The 20,416-nt window shown below is 46.5% G+C and overlaps 1 protein-coding gene across 1 annotated transcript in view; it reads left to right on the top strand.

Annotated features, from left to right (window-relative positions):
• The window catches only part of ABCA12 (ATP binding cassette subfamily A member 12), a 214,919-nt gene that overhangs the window by 125,409 nt on the left and 69,094 nt on the right, over window positions 1–20,416 (top strand). The window contains exons 30-36 of the mRNA XM_067470388.1: window positions 2,663–2,859; window positions 4,647–4,807; window positions 5,974–6,210; window positions 15,342–15,474; window positions 15,809–16,061; window positions 16,811–16,897; window positions 19,948–20,041. Of these exons, the coding sequence (XP_067326489.1) occupies window positions 2,663–2,859; window positions 4,647–4,807; window positions 5,974–6,210; window positions 15,342–15,474; window positions 15,809–16,061; window positions 16,811–16,897; window positions 19,948–20,041 (1,162 nt within the window). The remainder of the gene's footprint in view (window positions 1–2,662; window positions 2,860–4,646; window positions 4,808–5,973; window positions 6,211–15,341; window positions 15,475–15,808; window positions 16,062–16,810; window positions 16,898–19,947; window positions 20,042–20,416) is intronic.

Genomic DNA, 20,416 nt, shown 5'->3' with positions numbered 1-20,416 from the left:
AAACTAAAACGTTAATCTTGATCTAATATTTAAGTGCCCACCACCAGGCTTTTATTGACAGAGGCGCTTCTCCGGATTCTAGTAATAAGCTCATCTGGGGAGCTGTATAAGGACCCTCAAAAACTGTGTTTGCTGTTGGTCTATTTTTGATGTTTGGCCCCCAATCCAGATACTGGAAGCATACAGCAGCTGGGAAGCTATCTTCTTTATAACATCCTTATGACACTCATTTTCTTGTGCTTTTCCTTGCCCTTCTTGTATTGAAGTTGACTTACATAACAATATCAAATGAACAGCCACTTGTATTGTTCTTCCTTGAGGACAAGAAATGGGGCTGGGTTGAGTGTGAGCTAGATTACACCAGATGGCAGCCTAAAATTCAGACTTCAGAATCCTGACCTTTAAGCATGATGGGCTTTTTCTACTAAGGATTATGATAGTATGTATTGTGATTCTGGGGAAAACCTATGTTGTTGCAGTATGAGGATGCTGTTACCTTTTCTTTATATCTATTTTAAATCAGTGTGATACAACAAATATCCCAAAAGCAGGATATAAATCAAATAGGTATGTAAAATACATTTACGGAGCTCAAAAGGAGAATCATGTGACATCTACTGTGAACTTTAACAGAGTTCATAACCACAGATTTCCTTCCTTAAGGCTTGGCTAACTTCTACAAGGTGCCATCCTAAATCAAAGAGGTAATGACTCTAGTTGATTGGAAGAACCCTCTTCTGCCAATGGATCTCTGAGATATACTGACAGAGCAGTCTGCCAATTGAACTCTTCTAATATCCTATTGCGCCTCAGAAGAGTTAGAAAAGAGATAGAAAAATAAGAGGGGAAACTGTGTCAACGTGTGTTGCCAATTGCTATTTCCCCCATGAGATGGGGAAAAAGGCCCAAAACCATTAGAGTTGCCCAAAACTCAATTTACCTACTGTAGTATGAGCCCTTGGTAGCACAATGGGTTAAACCCTTGTGCCGGCAGGACTGCTGACTGGCAGATTGGCGGTTCAAATCTGAGGAGTGGAGTGAACACACGTCTCAGCTCTAGCTTCCCATGTGGGGACATGAGAGAAGCCTCCCACAGGATGGTAAAACATCAAACACCTGGGCATCCCTGAGTAACGTCCTTGCAGATGGCCAATTCTCTCACATCAGAAGCAACTTGCAGTTTCTCAAGTCGCTCCTGACATGAAAAAAACCTACCCTAGTTGACAAGGAAGCTTCTTGTGTTGCTTCCTCACCACTTCACACATCAATGGGGTGGGGCCAAGGCCTGTGCTATGTGGTGGCATTCAGCAGGCTCCATCCTGTGCTAAGTGGTGCATCAAACCCATGGTTGAAGAGGAGTAAGAGGCCAAATAACCCCTATGTGATGAGGTGGTAGGAATTCATCAGATGGTCTTCGCACTCTATTTCCATGCGCTTGGGAAATGGAGTCCCATGAAGGCCATCAGACAATGTAAGGGCACTTCTGGTGAGATTCTGTGGTGCGTCGTTTCCCAGGCACATGGAAATGGAGCCCAAAGATCTCTATCAGGAGTCAGATGTCAATCAAAGGGAAGACAGGCAGGAACAGGGTAAGATCTTTCCCTCTGCTTTCCTTCATTTCCCCCAACAGTCCAATGAAGTCCGTAGTGTTAGTTAGCCATACAATCCAAACTCACTTAGAATGCTGAGTATCAGCTGAACTGACATAAAGTCAATTGAAATGGTGTGGAATCCAATCCATTCCCAAACTTTCAGGTGTGCAAAAATATTTTGGAGTATCCCCGTTCTGGGTTAACCCTATTTTCTTGGTCCATGAGAAGGTTGGCTCCAGCAGAATTTGGCTCCTTTGGGGGCTTATCTGCTATCTAATCTCAGTCTTGTGAGATCAGCCAGTAGAAGTGAATTATGTTGGCAGACAGCAGGCATAAGTCTTGAGTTCCTATTCGTAAGTTCCTAAACCTGGCACGTCTTTAAACAAGGTTTGAACTGTTCACCAATTAAGATTGCATTTGTAGTTGACTGGACTAGTCATAGTGTCATTAAAAAGCTAGATAGAGGAGAAGATAATATCCCAATTTTCTTGAAGGATTACTGAACAGGGAGTGATAGGGTCCAAATGTGCTTTTCCTCCCTTTGGCAGAGGCAAAATAATAAAAGCACATTGAAATATTGACACAGATGTCATGATTTCATCATATTATTCCGAAGTAAGCATATTCGTGTTGGCAAGGACAATAGCTCTTGGACTGCTGTTTTTCCTAATTTATTGTTGTTGTTTTGATTTGATTTTACTACACAGTTTTTAAAGACTGCTTTGTGTCACTTTTGAAACATAAATCAGCCTTTACTGTCCATTCAAAATGGGTTTGTAGGTTTTTTTACACTGAGATTGGAGAAACAGGCCAAGTATACATTTGGATTTCCCATTGCCATTCCAAATAGTAGCTTTGACTCATTTTGCCTTGTCTTGTTTGCCAAAAATTCTGAAAAGTCTTAAAAGAAAAATAAATAAAACAAAAAAGTTTGAAATCACAGTACTTCCAGATCTGAAGAAGTAATCTTTCATTTGTGCTAATATGCTTTGGTATGTATAGGTTTTTCCCCCCTCTTGAGTTGCATATAGTGAAAAAAATGTTTTCTTTTCCTGGTTCCTGTTTCAAAGGACTTTGAAGGAAACTGGATTATACAACCATCGTCACAAACTGGCTGGCTCCTTATCAGGAGGGATGAAACGAAAGCTATCAATATCTATCGCTCTTCTTGGAGGTTCAAAGGTTGTGATATTAGATGAACCAACCACTGGGGTTGATCCTTGTTCAAGGAGAGGCATTTGGGAGATTATATCAAAGAATAGAAAAGGTAATACGAGTGGGAAAATTGACATCCTGGAGCAATGACGTGAAAAATTGTGTTTTAATACTGTGACACTCATGATAAAAGTCATGTTAGGATCAAAGTAAGCTTTGAACCAGAATTGAATCTCATAAATAGGGTTGTAAGTAGCCTTATGAAGAAACCAATGCTAAAGTTCTCAAACTGGGTTTTCTGATAGCCATGCTGTAAAATACTTTATTTTCTATATCACCAAGGAACCTAAGGCATAGTCCCAGGAAATGTAAGCTGTACTGTGTTGCCCTCTAGGGTAGTGTTACAGGCCCAACCAACTGATCCAGTGCCTGGTTAAGTGATCTTCGCCAGGAGCTGGACAGGGGGAGTGTGCCCCTGTTAGTTCTGCTGGACCTCTCAGCGGCCTTCGATACCGTCGATCACGGTATCCTTCTGGGAAGCCTCACAGATATGGGTCTTGGGGGTACTGCCTTGAAGTGGCACCGGTCCTTTCTTGAGGGACGGTCCCAGAAGGTGTTACTGGGTGACACCTGTTCAGCCCCACAACCTTTGTTGTGTGGAGTCCCACAGGGTTCAATTCTGTCCCCGATGTTGTTTAACATCTACATGAAGCCGCTGGGAGAGATCATACGGAGTTTCGGAATGAGGTGTTATTTCTACGCAGATGATATCCAAATCTGTCACTCCTTGTGGTATAGAAAATAAAGTATTTACAGCATGGCTATCAGATTTGGTTCTTAGCCTGGAACCCCAGGTCTCAGCGGTGGCCAGGAGAGCTTTTGCACAATTAAAACTTGTGCGCCAGTTGCGCCCATACCTTGGGAAGTCAGATCTGACCACAGTGGTCCCCGCTCTTGTTACATCCCGAATAGATTACTGCAACGCACTCTACGTGGGATTGCCTTTGAAGACTGTTCAGAAACTTCAATTAGTCCAACAGGCAGCGGCCAGATTACTCACCGGAGCATCATACAGGGTACATACCACCCCTCTGTTATGTCAGCTCCACTGGCTGCCAATCCAGTTCTGAGCACAATTCAAAGTGCTGGTTTTGACTACAAAACCCTATATGGATCCGGCCCAGCGTACCTGTCCGAATGTATCTCCTTCTATATCCCGCCTCGGAGTTTAAGATCTTCTGGGGAGGCCCTGCTCTCGGCCCCACCTCTATCACAAGTGAGGTTGGTGGGGATGAGGAGCAGGGCCTTCTCGGTGGTGGCCCCTCACCTGGGGAATTCGCTTCCCGGGGAAATTAGGTCATCGACATCCCTCCTCTCTTTTAGAAGGAAACTAAAAACATGGATATGGGACCAGGCCTTTGGGTAATCTGGCAGACAGACAAAGGACAATGACGACTAGAACTGGATAGGATTATGACAATGCGGAATGAATTTACGGATTTTGAGCTTGGCGAACGTTGATCACTAGACTGGTTTTTATTAGTTGTACTGTATAACTGGATTGTTTTAATTGTTTATAATTGTTGCTGCTATGTATTTTATCTTACTATGTGTATTGCTGGCATCGAATTGTGCCTTTTGTAAGCCGCCCTGAGACCCCCTTCGGGGGTTGAGAAGGGCGGGGTAGAAATACTCGAAATAAATAAATAAAATAAACCAGGGAGCCAACAAGGTTCTGGTTGACTGGCTTTTAAAGTTTTAGTCCCATTGGGCATTCTCTTCTGTCTCAGTAACTCAGCTCCTGTGGAGGAGATGCTGTTAATGTGACTGTGAGTTTCTGTCTGCCCCTCCCCCATAGGTCCAGAGACAGACATGTGTCTTTTTTTTTGTTATTTTCAGGCAGAACAATTATTCTCTCTACCCATCATTTGGATGAAGCTGAGGTATTGAGTGATCGGGTTGCATTCTTGGAACATGGGGGGCTCAAATGCTGTGGGTCCCCATTCTACCTCAAGGAAACATTTGGCAATGGATACCACCTGATCCTTACTAAGAAAAAGGTATGTGTTCTGTTGCACGCTGGGCTTGAAACGAATTGCTTTTAAAACAGGACGTGCAACTTTAGCCCAGTGGGAAGCCAGAGGGCCCGAAGAGAAATTCGTAAGGATTTTCACCATAAACAGTCTCTAGAAGGCTTGTAAAATATAACAAAGTCTTTTATTGGTGAACAATCAACAGAAACTTCTTTTGTCTTCAAAAGGTTAAACAAATGTTTCCAGGCTTTGTGCAACTGGTGGCTTCTAACTGTTGCTTTTACTCTAAAGGAAAATCCCTTTCCAAACTTCTCCCAGGCTAACTGTGATCCTAAACCTAACTGATGTGGATCCACTACCAGGCTGAACTGCGTTTCAAAACCGAGTGGACCTACCAGTAGGCCTGTAGTCACTTCAGCTGGAGTTCTTGGATGTTTAAAGCTGTTATTCCCTCCGAAATTCCTCAGGGCTGTAAGGCTGTTTTCCTGGGAACCTTTGGGAATCTTTAGATGCTCTTAAGACTGTTCTCCCCCGGGAGGTCTTAAGGGTTGAAGCCTTTGTACAGGAGAAAGTCTGTACATGTCTTGTACATTGACTTTCTTTGCTGAGACTGACTGAAAATGGCTCCCTTCCCTTCTCAATTGTCCTGAACAGGGGGCGGAACCAAACTTAACGATGATGGACCTGCCCTATAACTGCAAACTTTAACAGGAAGCCACCCTTCTGCAGAATCCCAAGTCTTGGGCTGTAAGCAAACACTTAATACAAAGCAAATAAAGTTGGAGCTTCTGGTACAGGTGTACCAGCACAGTATGCAAACATTTGTATGTTCTGTACAGGTTTCGGGCATGCAGGAACACCTGGTTAAGAAGAAAGTTGAAGATGTGGCAGCAACTGAATTGTGTCTGAGAAGATGCAATACATACATTATAGGAAGCAAAAAATCTGATGTAGATGGGTTGAGCTGGAAAATGAATTTAATGCATATGTGTCGCTTGGTCAAAATTCAGCTAGCTAAACATAAAGTGGATTTTCATTTTAACACACATCTCCCCACCCGCCAAAGAGCTCTTGCTTGAGGTGGTAGATACTCACTTTAAGACTAATTAGTTCCTTCTTTGGCATAACTGAAATAATATATTATGAAAATGCAAGGTTCGTACTGCATTGCTTTATTGTGGTGTGTTCCCCAGGGCCCAACTCTAAATGTTGCAGAAGAATGTGATACCTCTGCAGTGACAGCCATGATCCAGTCTCATCTCCCAGAAGCTTATCTCAAGGAAGACATTGGGGGCGAGCTTGTCTATGTGCTTCCGAAGTTTAACAGTAAAGTCTCTCCAGCATACCAGTCCCTCCTGAGAGGCCTCGACAATGGCTTGAGTGATCTCCATATTGGCTGCTATGGAATTTCAGACAGCACAGTGGAAGAGGTTGGTGCCTACCAGTCTTTTAACATTTATTGAACTTTTAATATTTCACTATTTTATTGCTGCAGTTTTTCTCTTGCTGATGTACTGAATGTTGTTTCATTGTGTTGTTGGTCTTTTGTATTGTTACGAACAGCCAGATAATAATTTTAGGAAGGGCTGCATAGACATTTATTGAAGAAATAACTGGATTGTTGTAGGTTTTTCCAGGCTATATGGCCATGTTCTCCAAAAATGCCTCTAGAACATGACCATATAGCCCAGAAAAACCTACAACAACCCAGTTATTCCGGCCATGAAAGCCTTCGACAATATGAAGAAATAACTAATTAAATAATAATAATAATAATAATAATAATAATAATAAACTTTATGTATACCCCACCACCATCTCCCCCTACGGGGACTCGGGGCAGCTTACATGAGGCCAAGCCTGATCAACACATTACAATAAAATAGAAAAAGATAAAATAAAAACTGAAACGCAAGCAACAACACAATAAAATGCAAAAACATATGAATACAATAAACAATGTACACAAAACATGAAAATGCAATAAACAATTACAATAACAATGAATGGGCCGTATGTACAATAAAATGATTAAAACTCAGGGTGACATAAAAGGAACAGGTTATTTGCAAGGGAGAGCTCATAGAGAAACGGGGTAGTAAACAAGCCTTCGTACACGGGGAAGTGTACTCCACGGACAAAAATGTTGAGGGGAGCAATAGCATAAGGTTGTATGGTTACTCTCAAAAGGCACAACAACAGAGCCATGTCTTGAGATTCTTTTTAAAGGTTCCTAAGGTAGGGGCTTTCCTAATCTCTCCAGGCAATGAGTTCCAGAGTCGGGGGGCCACAGAGAAGAAGTCTCTCTCTTGTAGCCGCAAGATGAGCCTGTGAAACTGCACATTTGTTAAATAAATAGAGTCCAAAGTGTGTGTAGAAAGTTTGCCACTGATTGAGCAGTACCATAGAAAACATGTACACACTGGATGCATTTATCTGTATTTATCTCAACAATGACAGAATTATAGCAGGAGTTTATATTACATATAGTCTCCTGTAGTCTGTGTCAGCAGTGATACCTAAGGCCCAAGGATCTACAAATGAACTTAGTGGATCAATGATGACAAAGATGACAGTCCATACAGTAGACGTAACCTCACTACAGGAGAAGTAGCCTAAGAAGGTGGTATTCCAGTCATGTTCAAAGATCTTTCCAATAAGAAGGAGGAGATACAAAGAGCTGCTAATGGAATAAGGGATTGGTTCATAGGAAGGATGTCTGTCCTCAAAAACCACCCTACAGTTGATCTCCAGATTATTTTTTTTTTTTACTGTTGATGTAGTTTTAGTGGTGATTTGTTGACAGAGCTTTCCTTGAAACCTCTCATGCTGGTCTGTATAGACCGAGTTCATAGAATTGTTCATGGCAGGAAGATCCTGAACTGATTGTGCTCTTGTAACAGAGCAGCTTAAAACTCTTCTTCCATTCTCTTCCCTCTCTACATCTTCGACCATGCTTATATACAGTGGCTAGGACAGAGTTTCTTAAGCTGTGCTCCTCCAGATGCGCAATGTTTTGAACTTCGGCTCCCACAATTCCTAACAGCTGGAAAGCTGACTGGGATTTCTGGGAGCTGAAGTCCGAAACACCTGGAGGAGTACGGTTTGAGAAACAATGGGCTAGGCCATGGCTTCTGGTTAGGTTGGCCAATGATGTACAGGTTGAACATCCCATATCCGAGATTCCAGTATCTGAAATTCTTCAAATTACAAAAATGTTCACGTGGGTGGCTACAATAGTGACACTTTTGCTTTCTGATGGTTCAGTGTACACAAACTTGGTTTTATGCAAAACATTATTAATAATACTGTGTATGCAATTACCTTCAGGCTATGTGTATGAGGTATAAATGAAACATGACTTACTTTTGAGTTCAGACTCCATCTCCAAGATTGGTAGGTTACATACCTGTGACCATCTTTCTTCGAGTGGTGCTCTGCGAATTCACACTTGTGGAGAGACTGCGCCTGCGCGGGCTCCAACGGAAACTTCTACATTTTAAAACTTTCAAGTTTTGGCGGTAACCCCGCCCAGCCCCGGCAGGGGATAAAAGGGCGCCCCGCGCACACCGATCCAATTCCTACGCCGCTACGGTAGCGAGAAATTGGAGGTTTGCATAGAGGGGAGGATGGGCGGGTTAGTGTGAATTCGCAGAGCACCACTCGAAGAAAGATGGTCACAGGTATGTAACCTACCATTTTTCTTCGTGGTCTCTGAGAATGCACACTTGTGGAGACTAGCAAGCTCAGGTCCCGGAGGCGGGAAGAATGCAAACCGACTAGTCAAGTCAAGGGCCAAACAATTTTATTAAGTGCAAACATTTAGTAAACAAAAGGTTGTAAACACTTCCGAGGAAGGGCACAGTGCATAAAACTTATGGGAGTACGTGATCCTCCCGGTCACGTGAGGGTGACCAATTCACAGTGAAAGACACCCAATAAACGAGGGCATTCTTGAACAATAAGAACTGTTTCATGACCCTTGAATCAAAACACATGGTGATTCCCGAGACACTCATTGCAATGAGGGCACATTAAGTGGTTATACAAAAACAGTTTTGTTAACAAGTGCAAAACACATTAGCAAGGTAAAATGGTGTCGATATCGACACAAACAGTACCTGTGGGGGGCCCCATTAGGCCGTAGTGCAAGGTTGCCTGCGCCTCAGGCAGTAAGGCATCAAGTGTAAAGGTGCAATTACATTCACTGGCACCGGTAAACAAGTAAATTCAAGTAGAACATGGTAAATAACATTCACAACAATGTACGGTACCGAAGAAAAGCTCGGTACCGACCCACACAAGAAAAAATCTTTGGGTCCTATGAAGGACACGATCCCAAAATCGCCCTCCCAAAGGCCATGTCAGGTGTACACCTGGTATTCAATCTGTAATGTGAGACAAATGTCTGAGGGTTCTTCCAAATGGCCGCCTTGCAAATAGCGTCCAGGGGAATTCCCTTAAGGAAGGCTGTTGAAGCCGCCATAGCCCTGGTTGACCGAGCCCGGACAACCAAAGGGGGCTGCTTTCGAGCAAGCTGGTAACAAAGCTCGATTGCCGAGGTGATCCAGTGGGACAGGCGTTGTGCCGAGACCGGCAAGCCCAACTTCTCTTGGGCATACGCCACGAACAGTCTCTGAGTCCTTCGAGACCGAGCGGTTCTGTCCCTATAAGAAAGCAAAGCCCTTCGCACATCGAGCATGTGAAGTTCTTTCTCCCTCGGGGTGGAGGGGGACTGACACAACGAGGGAAGGACAATGTCTTCATTCACATGAAAGGGGGACACAACCTTGGGAAGGAAGTTCACGTCGGTACGGAGGACTGCTCTGTCCTCGTGGACAACAAAATAAGGTTCGTCCACGCGCAGTGCCGCAAGCTCCGAAGGCCTACGGGCCGAGGTGATAGCAACAAGAAATGCTACCTTCCACGACAAGAGTCGCAGGTCGATCGACGATATCGGCTCAAAAGGCTCCTGTGCGAGCCGGGCCAGCACAAGGTCAAGGTCCCACCCTGGAGTCGGGGAGCGGACTGGGGGGTGTAGGTTGTTGAAACCCCGCAGGAAGGTCTTCACTGAGCTCTCCTTAAACAAGGAGGCCTCACCTGTTCGTTGCAGCTGCCAAGAGATGGCCGCCAGGTGGGACTTGAGCGACGACAACGACAGGCCTCGTTCGGTAAGGTGTAGCAGGAACGAGAGGACTGACGGTATCGACGGCCGATGGTCGTCAAGGCCCTTCTCAGAGAGGAAGGCCTGGAAGCGGTTGAGGCACGCCGAGTAGCACTTTTTGGTTGCCGGCTTGTGAGCTGCCTCCAGGATCGGGAGGACTCCTGGACACAGGGACCTCAGAACTGGATCCTCCACGCTGAAAGATGCAGAGAAGCGAGGTCGGGGTGGAGAAGTTGACCGTCTTCCCGGGAGAGTAGGTCCTGCCGCAGTGGAAGGCGTCTCATCCGTCCCTCGGACAGTTGAAGAAGGACCGAGAACCACGGTTGTCGTGGCCATTCTGGCGCGATCAAGATGCAGTTCGTCTGCGCCGACTGGATTCTCTCGATCACCCTCGGGATGAGCGGGAAGGGAGGGAAGAGGTAGAGCAGATGCCGCGACCAGTCTAGAAGGAACGCGTCCCCGAGACACCCCGGTACCGTGTTCGGAGCAAGCCGGGCACCGAACTGAGGAAGCTGAGCGTTTTGCGGCGACGCGAAGAGGTCTGCGGTTGGGAGGCCCCAGTCCCTGAAGATCTTGGCCAACTCGTTTGGGTTCAACCTCCACTCGTGAGATGTTGCCTTGGTTCTGCTGAGTGCGTCGGCCTCGACGTTGACCTCCCCCGGGAGGTGCAAGGCTGTTATCGACACCGACCTGGCCACACACCAGTCCCAGAGTTCCAGCGACAGCTTGAGCAGTTTTCTCGAGCCCGTTCCTCCCTGCTTGTTCACATAGAACATTGCCACCATGTTGTCTGTGAGGATCTGGACCGACTTCCCCTCGACCAGGAGAGCAAATGCCCTCAGGGCTTTGAAGATTGCCAGCAGTTCCAAGTAGTTTATGTGGCACTGCTTCTCCTGTGGAGACCAGAGGTCGTGGACTGAGAGATCTCCTGTATGGCATCCCCATGCGAACATCGAGGCGTCTGTCGTTATTGTGACAGCCGGGGGTTCTGGATGGAATGGAACGCCTTTGCAGACATGCCGGCAGTTCATCCACCAATTTAGAGAGTCCTTTACCGACTTCGGTATCAGCAGGCGTTTCGTAGGACTGTCCCGCATGGGATTGAAGTGGTCCAAGAACCATCTCTGGAGGGGACGGAAGCGGAGCCTCGCCAATGGTGTCACCATCACTGTGGAGGCCATGTGCCCGAGGAGGACCTGTATCTGCTTCGCGGAGACCACTCGGGATCGACGCACTTTGAGCGCCTCGGCACGAAGAGCTCTGAACCTCTCCTCCGGGAGGAAGACTGTCTGGGAGAGAGAATCGAACATGGCGCCGATGAACTTTATGCAGGTGGTGGGCTCGAGGTGGGACTTCTCCTCGTTCAGCTGGAGGCCGAGGTCTTCGAGAAGGGAAAGTGTCTTTGCCACCTGAAGGCGCAGAAGGTCCGGGGAGCGTGCTGCCAACAACCAGTCGTCTAGGTACGGGAAAATGCGGATTTTTTCCCTCCTGAGGGCTGCCGCGACCACCGACATGCATTTGGTGAAGGTTCTCGGTGCCGTCACGAGACCGAACGGAAGGACGTCGAAGACGTACGTCTGCCCCGCTACCCTGAAGGCCAGGAAGCGCCTGTGATGCTTTCTGATGGAAATATGAAAATAGGCGTCTCGAAGATCGACGGACGCGAAGAAGTCCCCATGCCTGAGGAGCGGGAGAATGGACGATACCGTCACCATCCGAAACTTTTGAGGTTCGATGAAGGAGTTTAAGTCCCTGAGGTCGAGGATGGGGCGGAGGGAGCCATCCGGCTTTGGGACAGTAAAGTATCTGGAGAAGAAGGCTCGATGGTTTTGAGAGTCCGGGAGAGGGGAAATTGCCCCCTTTCGAAGCAAGGTCTCGACCTCCTTCAGAATGGCTGAGGATGGTTCGGTATCGACAATTTGACCCGTTGGTGGGAGCTCTTCGAACTCCAATGCATAACCTTCTTCGACAACCTTTAAAACCCATGCATCTGAGGTGATATTTTCCCATGCAGGGAGAAAGTTCGTCAGGCGGTCCCCGAACGGTGTCGAGCCGGATGGAAGGAAGAGGGCGGGTACCATCGGGAGGGACATGGGAACAACATCAGTAACGAAAAAGCAAACGGTATCGTCCACTAGGGCGTCAAATGCGGCGCCTGGCTTGGTTGCCTCCAGAGGCCTGGTGGGATCGGGAGCGTTGTTGCTGATGCTGCCTCCTCTGTTGTTGTGGCTGCTGCGGGTGTGTTTGCTGGGAGGCATGCAGAGGGCGGGTAGGCTGCCGGTACTGTATGGTGCGGTACGGGACCGTGTGTCGGCGTTTGTACTGGAACCATCTGGTCCTCTGCGCCTGGTTCTGATTCTCGAACCCGCACTTCGAAGCCAAGGTCTTGTAGTCGTGATTCGACTTCAGTTTGTCGTCCGTACCCGCGTTGAAGAGTCCCAGGGCATCGAACGGGAGGTCCTCGATCACCTGCCTCGAGGATGTAGAAAGGCCAGAGGACCTGAGCCATGCATGTCTCCTGATTGCCACGGCGTGAGCAATCATCTTGCCCGCGGTGTCTCCCGTGTGTTTGGCCATCTGCATCTGGTGATGGGCCAAAGAGTTCGCCTCCTGGGCCAGGGTGGAAAGGGCAGAGCGGTCCTCTTCAGACATTCTTTGGAAGAGTGGTGCTGCCTTCTCCCAAAGAATCTGCTGGTATGCGCCCATACAAGCGCCATAATTTGCCATGCGAGCCAGCAGGAGGGCACCGGAGTATAGCTTCCTGCCCACTGCATCAAATCTCTTCCCCTCACGGTCGGACGGCGCCGACGATTGCCTTCCGAACCCCTGAGCCGCCTTCACGACCACCGAGTTAGGGTCGGGATGGTGTTTCAGCCACTCCAAGCCCTCATCGTCCGTTCTATACCAAGACTCGATCTTCTTGGAGGTTGGAGGGATGGAGGAAGGGGTCTTCCAGGAGCCCTGGATCACTTCTAGGAGGTAGGGAAGGAAGGGCAGAAGAGGAGCAGGAGGGGATTCCGCTTGCACCCTTTTAAACACCGGGTCCTGTACTGCCTTGGAAGTCTGCTTGACCTCTAGGCCCAGAGCTTCAGCCATACGAGCCATTTGATCTGCAAAGGCTCGGACATTGTCAGTAGGAGATGGAGGGTCAGCCTCATAGGCGTCGTGAGTAGGTGATCTCTCGATCCCGAGAGACAACACAGACCCCGAGTGTACCGATCTCGGCAACTCGCCATCCTCTTCTTCGTCATCAGCTGCCACTGACTGAGGGGGAGGGGATGAGGAGACATCTCTACTCAGGAGCTGCAGCGGGGCCACCGGAGGGGCTTTCGAGGTTGAAGCCTGATTGGCACGGGCCAAGGCCAGTCTCATAGTCTGCCTGCCCCTTTCCGGAGTCTCCAGCACTGGAGAAGTCTCCTGTCTTGCCGTCACAGTTGTCAAGGTCGCGACCGACGGGAAAAGCTCCTGTCTGGCTGTCACGTGTCGAGTTGGTGCCTCGATCACCGTGTCCACCGAAATCACTGTGGACTCGGGTTGCTCTGACGGCAGCTCTGGCAAGGACTGCGGCTCCTGAGCGGGTTGAGGGGCCGGTTGGGGTTCGACCGGTTGCAAAGGCGACGACCTCGCCGACGAGGTGGCCGAGGAGGCGGTGGTTTGCTTTCGGGAAGCAGAAGAAGACGAGGATGGAGGCGGCATCGTTTTCTTCTTCTTTGCCGGTGGTTGAGATGTCTTCGACACCGACTTGCCCGGGGTGGGCGGAACTGAAGAAGAGGTAGAGGCACACCGAGACTCCTCCTGAGACCGGCGGAAGGCAATACGAACCGCCGTGGAAGATGGCGGAGTCGCCGACGTCGACCTCGTGGACCTGATCGATCTCACCGATGCCACAGAACTGGTGGAAGAGTGCCGGATGCGCACGGTCTCGGTCGTGACCGTGCAAGGAGCCTTCTGCTTCGTTGGCTTTGTAGCCTTGGAAGCTGTCGACACCGAAGCTTTGGAGGTTGTTGACATCGCTGCTCTCGGCCTCTTCTGTGCAGCCTTCTTCGCCCTTGTCTGGCGAGGCTCGGCCTCCGCCGATGGGCTAACAGGTCTTGGCGTCGATGCTGCCTTCGACGTCGAAGCTGAAGTCGAGGGCCTGGATACCGCTGCCGACGTCGACGCCGATGTCGATGTCGAAGGAACCGGAGCCAAAGTCTGCTGATACAGAAGGTATCGAAGCCGGTGGACCCGATTTTTACGGGACTGTGCCGTCAACGATTGACAATGACGGCACGAAGAAGTAATGTGTGCCTCACCGAGACACAAAAGGCAAAGAGCGTGAGAGTCCGAGTCAGGGATCTTCCTCGGACAATTCGCGCATCTTTTGAAACGAGTTGTTGACATAATCCGGTCAAACAACTCGAGGAACAAACTCTGACGAGAAGCTATCCAAACTCTATCCAACTAGAAGTACCGAAGCGAGCCGTGCGGCGGAAAAAAAGGAATTGGATCGGTGTGCGCGGGGCGCCCTTTTATCCCCTGCCGGGGCTGGGCGGGGTTACCGCCAAAACTTGAAAGTTTTAAAATGTAGAAGTTTCCGTTGGAGCCCGCGCAGGCGCAGTCTCTCCACAAGTGTGCATTCGCAGAGACCACGAAGAAAAATGAGGTATAAATGAAACATGACTTACTTTTGAGTTCAGACTCCATCTCCAAGATATAGAGATATAGTTGCGCAAATTTAAAACTTTTGGATGATGGACACTCAACTTGTATCACCCTCCCAGTATATGGATTTGGATACATTTTACATTCATAGACATTTATACATCTAGAAATCATAACTATAACTTAAATAAAAATAAATTCAGCCTATCATAATTTGCTGAGGACAGGTAACCTCTGCGATTGCTCCCAGGAGATAAATGTTGGTGTGCACGTCAAACCCTCCCCCTCTCCCTGCATGCCAAATTTTCTTTTTATGATTATTTATCTTTAAACCAGACACATGCCACAGTTGTCCAGACATAAAAGAAAACAAAACTTGGTAAAATCAAACGTGTGGCCCTCTAGATGTCTGGCCTTCCAACTCCCAGAAGCCCTAGCCAGCTTGTTCAGTGGTAAGGAATTCTGGAAACTGAAGTCTAAAACACAACTTTTTGACATCACTGCTCTAAGGCAGTGGTTCTCAACCTGTGGATCCCCAGGTGTTTTGGCCTACAACACCCAGAAATCCCAGCCAGTTTACCAGCTGTTAGGATTTCTGGGAGTTGAAGGCCAAAACATCTGGGGACCCCAGGTTGAGAACCACTGCTCTTAGGGATAGTACAGAAAAACTGCCCCAAACTGATCAGAGTTTGTCCAAAGAAAGCAAAACTCAATTGCATTAAAAACTAGTATTTTTATCTTATTGGTTTGCAGGTGTTTCTCAATTTGACCAAAGATATGCCTAAAGATGAACAGGTCGATGCTGGCTCGTCTAAAGATGCCTGCAGCTATACTCCAGCAAATGAAGACTTCTCCATAAGCTCTGAGAGCTTCACTGAAAGAGATGGTATGAATTTATACACAAGTTGGATCCCTGGCAACGAAATAAATAGATACATTGTCATCTTTCATTTGTGTGTGATTGTCAAACAAAGAGAGGTCTACTATCTACAGAAATACACCACACTGCAGTCCACAGGAAGGTTATGCAGATCTGTAGGCAATCTCTACAGGATCCTAATTTATTGTCCTAGGACTGAAGGAGAATTATACATGTTGATTGTGGGATTCTGGGAGTTCATCCAAAAAAGTATTTTTTTTCCAAGATGTGCATTGAAAGGAACTTTGAAGGAACAAAATTCAGTACTTAATGTGTCATCATATCACTTCTTCTTGCATAGATCAAGCACTTGTTCAGCTCAAGAAGTCAAGCAACTTTTCTGTATTGGTGAGAAGATCCACTGCCTTGTTCATTAAGAGGTTTCATCACACTCGACGCAATGTGAAAGGTTTCATTGCTCAGGTCATTCTTCCAGTGTTTTTTGTGACAGCAGCCATGGGTCTAGGCACCTTGGGACCTAAGGTGGCAGAATACCCAGCACTCATTCTCTCACCATCCATTTATGGCTCCTACAACCAGGCAGACTTTTTTGGGTAAATATTTAATTTACATTGTTCGTTATATGAGCAATCATTTTATTTATTTATTTATTTATTTATTTACAGCTTTTTATATTCCGCCCTTCTCACCCTGCAGGGGACTCAAGGCGGATTACAGTGTACACATATATGGCAAACATTCGATGCCAATTTTTGACATACAAACATATACAGACATACACAGAGGCTATTTAACTTTTTTCTGGCCGTCAGGGGAGCTGTCGCTTTCCTTGTCCATCTGCGATGCTGATGAAGCACTTCCGCACTCCCCGCATGCTTCCCCGCTGGAATGCTTTGCTGGAGTCTTCTTTATGGCCACATAAGTCAGTTAATTTAGCCTCCCCACACTTTAAGGTGGTACCTTATTTTCCTACTTGACATATGCAACTGTCTTTCGGGTTGCAAAGGCCAACATCAGGCTACACACAATTGGTTGGAAACCCACTCCAATCCGGGCTGGCTTCGAACTCATGACCTTTTGGTCAGAGTGATCTTAATGCAGCTGACACTCAGCCAGCTGCGCCACAATCCCGGTGCTAGCAAAAGCACACACTGAACAACTTCAGGAACCAATCACATTTTATTTTTGTGAAGCCTTCATATTTGTTATATGTTTTACTGTATTAAGATATAAAACAATATCTGAGTCTCACCTTGCTTTAGTTTAGCTAAAAGGATACCTATTGCTTGTCTTGGTATAATATTACAGATAATCATTTCTAGTGTTATGTTTTAACTCCTAGAAATTACAATGAAACTACCAATTCGTTAGTGGAATCATTGCTTTCTTTCCCTGGAGCAGATAACGCATGCCTGAACAATAATAATTTGTAAGTATCCTTTTCCCCCCTCTTCTTATACATTCCTGTTGTGGAACAGGAAAGGACACACACACAAAAATAAGAGTTATCAAGGATTAAGAACATCCTTTGATCATCTGGAAAGCTGTGATACCCAAATGTCACATCAAAAGAAGTCAAAAACAATCAGATTGAAGCCATCTAGCTGTAAAAATGTCTTAAGTTTGCTAGAGCTGCTCTCTAAATGTACTTGGAAAATTCTGTACAAAGCAGTTTAAAGTAAAAATGAGCAGTACATGGAAAAAAAGGAATAACTTCCATAAAAATGTAGACTTATAACATAAACATAAACCTTGAAGGAGCTGGGAGAGGTGACGGCCGACAGGGAGTTCTGGCGTGGGCTGGTCCATGAGTTCATGAAGAGTCGGAAATGAATGAACAGATGAATAACAACAACAACATAAACCTAAGGTCAAGTGCTTTCCTATCTCTGTGGAACGACCCTTGACTTACCAACAAGTCATATTGAAATCCATGATTTTGGCTCCAAATCTGCCTTGACTTCTACATAAAGTTGGCCTATACATGAGTATAAGTATGAATTTCAGCCATGAAGTTGAATTTTGTGCATGTTAACTTGTAAGCAAGTCTACTTATTTTGACATCAGTACCCTTAGATTTTAGCTTTATAGCACAATACTGGACTTGTCTATTGAGAAATTCCATTGAATTCAGTGAGAATATGAGTGGGAGTGCAGATGTAGTTTGCCTGGCAATCATCATACTAATTGGAAACAAGAGATGAAATGTATATGCCATTTGTATCAATGGTCCAGAGTTCCCGGTGGTGCAGTGGGTTAAAGCACTGAGTGTCTGAGCTTGTTGACCGAAAAGTCACAGGTTCGAATCCTGGGAGCAGCGTGAGCTTCCTCTGTCAACCCTAGCTTCTGCCAACCTAGCAGTTTGAAAACATGGAAATGTGAATACATCACTTCACTTCACTTCACTTAATTTCTTAATTAGTCGCTCTCCACCAAGGTGCTCCGAGCGACTTACAATCTAAAATAGCATTTAAACAATATAAAAACATTCAGCAGTGACTATTTGGCAAATTAGATCTGATTACTTAAATGCACAACCAAACAGCAAAATCTTGAACACCTTTACAAAAGGTCGCAACTCCGACATTGCTCTAATGTATGGAGGCAATGAGTTCCACAGAATTGGAGCATAGGTTGAAAAAGCTCTATGCCTTGTAGCTTCCAGGTGTACCTCCCTAGGGCCCGGTATGTATGATTTTCCTGGGTGGATCGAGGTGACCACTGATGGAAAAAAGGAATGAGGTGGTCCCTGAGATATAAAGGTCCTTGGCCATTTTGAGCTCTAAATGTCAGGATCAGTATCTTGTAAGAGATCCGATGTTCTATTGGTAGCCAATGCAGTTGTTGCAGAATCGGTGTAATATGGGATCTTATAGATGATCCCGCTAGCAGCCTGGCCGCTGCATTTTGGACCATCCGAATCTTCTGGGTTGTTGACTTCGGAAGGCCAGCATATAAGGCGTTTCAATAGTCCAACCTCGTGGTGACTGTTGCGTGGATTACCGTTGCCAATGCTTCTACCGAAAGGTAGGATGCCAATTTCCTTGCCTAGCGAAGACGAAAAAAGGCCTGCTTACCTTACTTATGGCAGTGATCTGGGCCTCCATCGTCAGCGATGAGTCCAACACAACCCCAAGGCTTTTAACAGTGGCAGACGGAACCAGAGCTTCCCCCTCAAAATCAGGCAGAGACTGGATTAATTCTGGTGGCTGGCCAGGCAAGAGTATCTCAGTTTTAGCAGGATTCACTTTTAGTTTGCTCGCTCGCAGCCAACTCATCACTGCTTCCAAACACAGCCTAAAGTTCTCAGGAATCGTGGTCGTCCCAGGTTCGAGACGCAAGAGTAGCTGGGTATCATCTGCATACTTTTTTTTGTCATGTCAGAAGCGACTTGAGAAACTGCAAGTCGCTTCTGGTGTGAGAGAATTGGCCATCTGCAAGGATGTTGCCCAGGGGATGCCCGGATGATTTGATGTTTTTATCATCCTTGTGGGAGGCTTCTCTCATGTCCCCGCATGAGATGCTGGAGTGACAGAGGGAGCTCATCCGCCTCTCCCTGGATTCGAACCTGTAACCTGTTGGTCTTCAGTCTTGCTGGCACAGGGGTTTAACCCACTGCGCCACCGGGGGCTCCATACTGTTGCATACTGGTAGCACTCTATGCCAAAGATCCGCACTAGTCCAGCAAGTGGCCGGACGTAGATGTTAAATAACAGGGGCGAGAGGATAGCACCCTGGGGAACTCCACAGCAAAGGCAATAGATTTTACCTCCAGTGGGAAGGTAACGGTGCTCCATGCAGTCATGCTGGCCACATGACCTTGGAGGTGTCTACGGACAACGCCAGCTCTTCGGCTTAGAAATGGAGATGAGCACCACACCTCAGAGTCAGACATGACTGGACTTAATGTCAGTGGAAAACCTTCACCTTTAACCAATGGTCCATCCACAGGTCCTACTCAAATTGGTTGAGAGATATGTGGAAAATATTATGGATTTTCATCTCAAAATTTTTAAAGGGAGTTGATAACACATTTCTCACAAATATCTGGGGAATTATTTGTGCAAACTGTGAATGCTTAATCAAGCATTTGAGGAATGTCTGACCTTGAAGTACTTTAGAGTACGGGGTTCCCTTCTGATTTCAAGATAATTGTTATTTTTATGTTAATTTCCTGAGGTTCTTGCTAAAGAATTTGAAGCAGGTCTCATTAGACCTTTTCAATCAATATCGCCATTGAACAACTAAAAAGAGATTGACAGAGCAATAGGCAGAACCATTTAAGAAACAAGCTGGGCAGAGCAAATTCAGCTTGCCTTGAAGCCAGTGGGATTTGTTGAGCACTCTTGGGGGAATCAATAAACAAAGGTGATCGCCTGCCAAGTGCCTCGCATTAATAGGAACCTGGCACCATATTACTACATGTCATCTGTATGTCAGCCTACAGGAAATGTCAATGTTAAATCTGCTTACTTTCAGAGCATGTTTTAAGGAAGATGTGCCCAGCGAGTGGGTGTTCAGTGGGAACCAGAGTGCTCGGTATTCTGTCTGCAACTGCACCGACGACAGACAGGTAACGTAAAAGTTGGACTCCATGAGAGGAGATGTATGTGAAATAAACAGCGGGGACTTAACTGTTGTTCAGAACTTGTTCCACAAGGGAACAGATGGCTCTAAGGGTTGCAGATTTGAACACGGACTGCATACTGCTAAACTGTATGTTTGAATCCACTTTAAATAGATGGATGACAGGAGTCCCTGTCGCCCGTCTGTCCCTGACTGTGTAATTGAAAAAAGTACTATGCTTTCTGTCTTCCTTAGCCAGCAAAATGAACAGATGTATTTCTTTTTATCACATTAGCTACCCAGCATTCTGAAAGCCATATACATGCAGGGCGGCTTCACTCACAAACCAGCTGTCAAGAGTTCATGGATTTAAATTGCTTTG

This window comes from Anolis sagrei, chromosome 1 (genome assembly GCF_037176765.1).
Source record: "Anolis sagrei isolate rAnoSag1 chromosome 1, rAnoSag1.mat, whole genome shotgun sequence".
NCBI classification, from domain to species: Eukaryota; Metazoa; Chordata; class Lepidosauria; order Squamata; family Dactyloidae; genus Anolis; species Anolis sagrei.
This window is presented reverse-complemented; position numbering and strand designations above follow the sequence as displayed.